At 41.5% G+C, this 6979-nt stretch overlaps 1 protein-coding gene across 1 annotated transcript; it reads right to left on the minus strand.

Annotated features, from left to right (window-relative positions):
- Window positions 1-598: 598 nt before the first annotated feature.
- Window positions 599-6459, minus strand: LOC111226863 (nucleoside diphosphate kinase A-like). Its single transcript, XM_022752164.1, has 5 exons — window positions 6368-6459; window positions 3278-3408; window positions 2234-2335; window positions 1273-1385; window positions 599-857 (listed from the first exon to the last, which is right to left on the minus strand). Exons 2-5 carry the CDS (start codon window positions 3392-3394, stop codon window positions 740-742), a joined length of 450 nt encoding a protein of 149 aa, XP_022607885.1. The 5' UTR covers window positions 3395-3408; window positions 6368-6459; the 3' UTR covers window positions 599-739.
- Between the last annotated feature and the right edge of the window lie 520 nt (window positions 6460-6979).

A 6979-nucleotide genomic window follows, 5' to 3' on the forward strand; every position in this document is an offset into this window, starting at 1 on the left:
GTCATAGTGTAGTATGGCATTAGTCATAGAAAGTCATAGTGTAGTAAGGCAAAAAAGTCATAGTATAGTAAGGTATAAAAAGTCATAGTATAGTAAGGCATAAAAAGTCATAGTATAGTAAGGCATTAAAAGTCATAGTATAGTAAGGCATAAAAAGTCGTAGTATAGTAAGGTATAGAAACGCATATTATAGTAAGGTATATAAAGTCATATTATAGTAAGGCAAAAAAGTCATAGTATAGTAAGGCATAAAAAGTCATAGAAAGTCATAGTATAGTAAGTCATAAAAAGTCATAGTATAGTAAGGCATAGAAAGTCATAGTATAGTAAGGTATAGAAAGTCGTATTATAGTAAGGTATGAAAAGTCATAGTATTGTAGGGCATAAAAAGTCATAATATAGTAAGGTATAAATAGTCATAGTATAGTAAGGTATAAAAAGTCATAGTATAGTAAGGCACAAAAAGTCGTAATACTGTAAGGTATAGAAAGTTATAGTACAGCAAGACATTAAAAGTCATAGTATAGTAAGGCAAAAAAGTCATAGTATAGTAAGTTATAGAAAGTCATAGTATAGTAAGGCATAAAAACGCTCAGACTTTTGTTGTTAACATGAGACTTTATTGATAAGCACTACATGTTTTTGGATTGATCAGTGAAAACGAAGTGAGAGGATCGACTGTAGGGCGGGTAGGGGTGACTGGGGTGGGTTCTAGTTGACTGGTCGGTGATTGGCCGATTTACTCGTACAGCCAGGTCTGGGCGCAAGAAGTGTAGGAGACAAACTCCTCAGCCTTGAACCACAGGCCAATCTCTCTCTTGGCGTTCTCCAGGGTGTCGCTGCCGTGGATGATGTTCCTGAGAAAACAAGAGGTTTGAGCTCATTAACGACATTTTACATGTACACTCCACCTCATGTTTCAGTTCATCTGTGATGGAAGCTCTTTAGTGCTAATCAAGAAGAGTCTGGAAAAATTACAATTATAATAACTAAACATTAGAAGATAATATGTGTGTGCGTGTATGTATATATCTATATGTATACGTGTGTGTGTGTATATCTATCTATCTATACGTTTATATAAACTTAAACTGTCAAACTTAAGTAGAAAACTTGAGGTGCTTTGTGCAACTGGCTCCTGATTCTGCAGATGTCAGAGAAGCTTCTGGAGAACACAGTCTGCAGTTTGACAGTTGTGCGTGTGTGCGCATGTGTGTGTGTACATGTGTGTGTGTGTGTGGGGTCACCTGGGGTCGTGTTCAGTTTGCTCACCTGCCAATGTTGATGCACAGGTCTCCACGGATGCTGCCGGGCTTGGAGTCAGCAGGGTTGGTCTCACCCAGCATCATCCTGGCCAGCTTCACAATGTTCTGACCCTCCCACACCTGAAACACAAAGACACACATTCACACACCTGGTCAAGACGTACGCTCAGTTTTTTAGGAACACCTACCTAAAATACTGAAATGGACAAAACAATAGAGACTGTCCATATAACACTTCCATGTCTTATACAAACAGAAGATAAAATCTCTGCTTAGAGACAGTAACAATCTGATTATAATAATCTGATTTATAACTCTGTAGTTATACCCAGATATATTAAACTCCAGTATTTGTTCTGACTTCTCAACATATTTTTCCTCCTGTGTTTCACTATGTGTTCGTTCCCGATGTGTTTATACAGCAGCAGTTAGGGTTCATCTAGAATTAAAGTCTGTACGACAAATGAATCCAGACTCAGTCTACCTGAAGTCTGACCGGCTCCCGATCACAGCTGCATTACATCTGCATCTGCTGATCATGAAACAGGTGGATTGAAGTGTTTTTAAATGAGTTGTAACATCCCTGAGTGAAGCAGAAGAGAAGCTGAGGGGGCGTTAACATGAAAGTCTCCTCTATCACTTCAGTTATCATCAGCGTCCTGCTGGAGGTCAGCTGTGTCACCTCTGAGGACGTGTGACCGGTCAGTGTGTACGACTGTCTGCTCCATACAAGGAGAGAGAGAGAGTGTGTGTGTGTGTGTGTGTGTGTGTGTGTGTGTGTGTGTGTGTGTGTGGAGAGAGCATGAATGACGACAGGTGGGTGGAGAGAGAGTGCAGATGAAATGGAAAGAGATATAAAGAGAAAGATATCTGAATGACAGGAGCGCCAGAGAGGAGATGAATGTCTGAGTGTTTGTGTGTGTGTGTGTGTGTGTGTGTGCGTGTGTGTGTGTGGATGTGTATGTTACCATGGCGAGGATGGGTCCACCGGACATGTATTTGCACAGTCCACCGTAGAAGGGCATGTCCTTGAGGTCCAGGTAGTGGTTCTTCATGTGGTCCTCAGAGGCCTGAAACCACAGACATGATATATGACATTTCTCATTCATTTTAAACATGTCTCAGCCTGTAATATATAATAATATATGATAGTATATAATATTTAACTGGTTGGATATATATCTACGTTACATATGTCTACAGTAAAAGCATACATACATAAATGTATATATCTGTATAGGCCAGATATATATGTAACAGGTTTCATATGTAATTTTTACATAAGTGTACATAGGAAATAAAAATGTATATTGTATATTACATTTGTGTATGTACACAAGTTAAAATATTAAGATAAATTAAATATTTAAATAGTCGATTATAATTCACAACAACTCTAAATCACCTGCTGAGGACAAATAAAGTTTATTCAATTGAACTGAAAGACGTCGTCGCTCTCTGGTGTCAGTGTGTAGATTATTAATCCACACACACACACACACTGAAGCCAACTGTCATTCACACACACCTCGGCTGAGAATAACCACGCTGAGTGTGTGACAGTGACACCAGTGTGAGTCCTTCACTGAAGCTCAACAGCTGCCACCCCCCCGGTCTGAAGCCAGCTCTGTGGCCCTCTGTCCCTGTGAGGACTGAGACCACAGCTGTTTGAGGGTGTAATCTACTTTGAGCTGTGGGACCTGTGGACCTGGGTGGAGCTGCTCCAGATGTGGTCTGTGCTGGACTCACTTCAGTGTCAGGTTCTGGTTCAGGTCCGACAGACCTCAACAGCTGTGGAGCATCGTTTTGACTTTTTAATTCTCTGTTGCTCTGATTCACACCTCTGAATAAACCCTTCTCCATAGCAACTGCGCCCGAGGCTCATGGGTATTGTAGTAATTTAAAAAAATCTCAGGCGGGAAGTTGAAGCTATTAAAAGCTGTAGAGTCGTCACATTATCCAGGAGAGTTTGTCCTGTAACATCAAAGAAATAAAAAGGTCGTCATGGTTACCTGCATGAATTTGGCAGCCACCATCTTGAAGCCTCTATGCTCGAAGCGCTTGATGATCTCACCACACAGTCCTCTCTGGACGCCATCGGGCTTCACGGCGATGAAGGTACGCTCCATGTCTGCTGAGGAAGCTGCACAAGGAGAAACAGGTTCATCAACGGTACATTTCTTTCTTTAAACTGCCGCCAAACAAACAAACAAACAAATAAACAAACAGTGACCGCAGACCTTCTCCTCTGAAAACATGTGAATGAATCAGCTCAGTTCCTCTCTTGAGGGACAGACCACCAACACTGTATCGTGGTCCCCAGTAAAGCTGCAGCCTTTTCTGCTTTTTAAATCCTCCTACAGTCTTTTATGAACACACACTGAACATGGATTACGTTACTGCTCGACAATGAGGAGAACGTGTTCAGGTGAATCTTCCCTGTCGGAAACTCATCGCTCCAATTATTCTGACACCACGTGAACGCAGCGCTAATGCAATCTTAATATTCCCTCACAGCTCTGAGCTAAGGTTCAGGACAGATGTTGGTCTTTGTTAAAGACAGGAGACATCAACACTGACTTGAACACAACATGTAGAAGACGGAGTTTGCGCTGCAGGAACCAGTTTGTGTTTTCTAAATCAGGATGGAAGCAGCTCGAGCTTGAATAAACTGCATCTGTTCGGGATCAGTTTGGGTCGATGTTGGAGGTGAGTTCATGAGTCTTATGAGAAGCCTGGAGATTTAAAGACTCAAACCACTTTGGGTCCCACAAACGAAGGATGAGGATCCAGGATCAGCACTCGGGGAATCGAGACTGATCTTTAAACAAATTATATGTTTTTTATCCTGTCATTTCTTTTCAAGCTTAGAGTTTTAGAAACCCGTCTTATTAAGTTTCGTCTTGTAAATCTTATTAAGATCTCAGATTCTTCACTCCTCATTAAAAAGACAGGAGACGATATTAAGTGACTCCTCGTTAGACAAACGATCTAAAGCTGGACGTCATTCTGCTGAAGGCGCGAGTGAGAAATCGAAGCCGCCGCTCAGTCTCAATCTCACTTTCTTCTCTCTCAGCATGGAAACCATCCGCTCCGGCTCAACACCGGCTCGTCGTCTCTGGACAAAGCTCTGCGTGCCAGGCGGCCTGCTTTCTAATTTTACTGCCTGTTGGTATCTGTTCATGTGAAGCTGATATCTGCTGAAAGCAGGTGGCTCTGGCAGGAATTCAGGCTGAGAGAGTGTGGGGTCAGCAACAGGCCACCTGATCACAGGAGTTACTGGGGGGTGGGGGGGTTTCTGAGGGTTTAATTAGGCCTCAAGGTCAAATATCGAGCTTATGTTCTGCTGATTTATCAAACTGAATCACGCACCAGGCGCTGAGTCCAAAAATCTTTGTCCTTTTTTGTCCTGTGAGAAACACGATGTTGGCCTGTCGGACAGGTTTGGTCCAGAAAAAGACTCATCCACATCGCGGATATTCGTGCTTCTCAGAGGATGCACCTTTGTGTTTTTGTATTTTGATCACATTGTCTCACATACAGTGATCCTGACAGCTCAGTGCACTGCAGCCACAGAGGAGACAAGCAAACAGCCAAAAAACTTTCAGAGAATTTGACCACAAACGAGCAGCAAGAAGAAACAAGCCGCAGATCGAAAACACAATCAAATATTCTTCGTTCTAGTAGTAGAGTATTTTTAGAATAAACTTAAATCATAGAAAACTTCAGTGACACTGTGAATTGAAATCATGCAGCTCATGACTTTTCAAATTGTTTTTTCTGTTCCTCAGTTTGATTGTGACGATGAATGTTGGAGTTTCTTTCTTTAAGTGACTCTCAAGATTCAGGCCTTATGGGATCTAATTTACAGGAAATGTTTCTGTTGAAATCTCCTTGAACAAACTGCAGCTAAAGCAGAGTGGCTCTAACTGTGAACACAAGGTCGAGTTTTATCATCAAACTGTGGAAAACTGGCGGGAAATTTGGGATTTTTGGGTGAAATTTTAAGGAATATTTGCAAAACCTGTTTCTGTTGAAGTGTCCTTGAACAAGACACATGACCTTTCACCTCTGACTCCTCCTCTAACAAAGGAAATACTCAATGAGATCAATACACATACACACAACTGACAGACAGCTTCAGTCAGCCAATCAGGAGTGATCTTACTAATGGTGGGAGGTGGTTGAAGCACATGCTCCGTCAGGTCAGAGCCACAACGTCTCCACAGACATTTAAAATAACATTCAGTCTCTTCCACTTCAAATAAAATGAATTATTATGAGATATTATTAGATTTTCTGACGGGTTCTGAGTTCACATCAAACAGCATGGACAGTACGACCTGCAGAAACCTGCAGTCACATACGTATTTAGATTTATGTATTTATACCGAAGATATCTGACCTGCAGTACTTCCTTTTTTATCTGTTCATATTTGTTTTCTTCTTCTTATGTTTATTGTCACCCACACCAAAGTAAATTCCTTATATGTTGAAAATCCACTTGGCAATAAACCTGAGAAAGTTTTATGAAAACAGATTATAGAATTCTGTGGAAAAAATCCTGTGGAACGTCAGAGTTACAGTCTTTAGATTTGCACTTTAGGTACTTTACAGTTTCCTTGTGTTAGTTTGAACCTGATGTCGAACTCACGTCTATAAAACTTTCATGGCTTTGAATTTCACGTCTGATTCAAAACCACAGGCTTCACAGTGATTTCTCATTTTAAATCTTATTAACATAAATTTAAACCACAGAACAATCAGCATGTGTCCATGTGAGGACGCGGCTCAGTGCGTCCGGCTGTCTGCAGCTGTCTGCAGCCGTCCAACATGTCACTGCAGCACATGTCCTGCTGCAGGACGACACATGCACATGACCTGCAGTTTTCATGAAGACTAACATCACTGAACAGGAAGCGAGCTGCTCACAGAGCAACTGACGAGACAGTAGAAGTCGTTTCTGGCAGATTCTGGGTTTGTTTTTGGATTCATTTTATAGTCACATTAAAAGTCAAAGTGACATGAAAAGTTAAAATGACACAAAATTAAATTTGTATGTGTGTGTGTGTGTGTGTGTGTGTGTGTGTGTTGATATTTACCTTGGTTTTAGGACTCGAGAAGAACCTGTGAAGATGAGTTGCCGGCGGCGGGGATGCGATCACCGAGGCCGAAGAGCCGGAGTGGAGCTCTATTTAAAGGCTTCACAGTGGGGGAGGGGGGAGGGGGTGATCCAAATATGTGTGTGTGTGTGTGTGTTGGGGGTCTGTGTGTGTGTGTGTGTGTGTGTGTTGGGGGTGGGTTGTGTGTTTACAGTATGAGTGGTTGAATCTGTGTCAGTGGTTGGCAGAGCTGTTCAACCATCCAACATGTGTGTTTGTAAATCTATCTTTGTGAGGACCATCTTCAAAAAACTGTCCTCACACTCGGAAAGTCAGGAGATTTTAGGAAAGTGAAACGTTATTGACATTTTTTATAAACTTGAAGATGTCTTTGGAAGGTAAGGACATTTTCAGTAAATGAATTACGAATATGTCTCCATTTTCCAAAGTGTCTCTTTGCCAAAATTGTTCTCATACCCAGAAAGTGAGAAGATTTTTGTAAAGCGAAGCCAAGATCTAAAACTGAAATGGTCCTCACAAAGATAGACTTCCAAACACTAACATGTTGGAACAGCTCTGCCAACCACTGACAGAGGCAAAGAGAGACACTTT

This window comes from Seriola dumerili, unplaced genomic scaffold (assembly GCF_002260705.1).
Source record: "Seriola dumerili isolate Sdu_G_001 unplaced genomic scaffold, Sdu_1.0 BDQW01000166.1, whole genome shotgun sequence".
NCBI classification, from domain to species: Eukaryota; Metazoa; Chordata; class Actinopteri; order Carangiformes; family Carangidae; genus Seriola; species Seriola dumerili.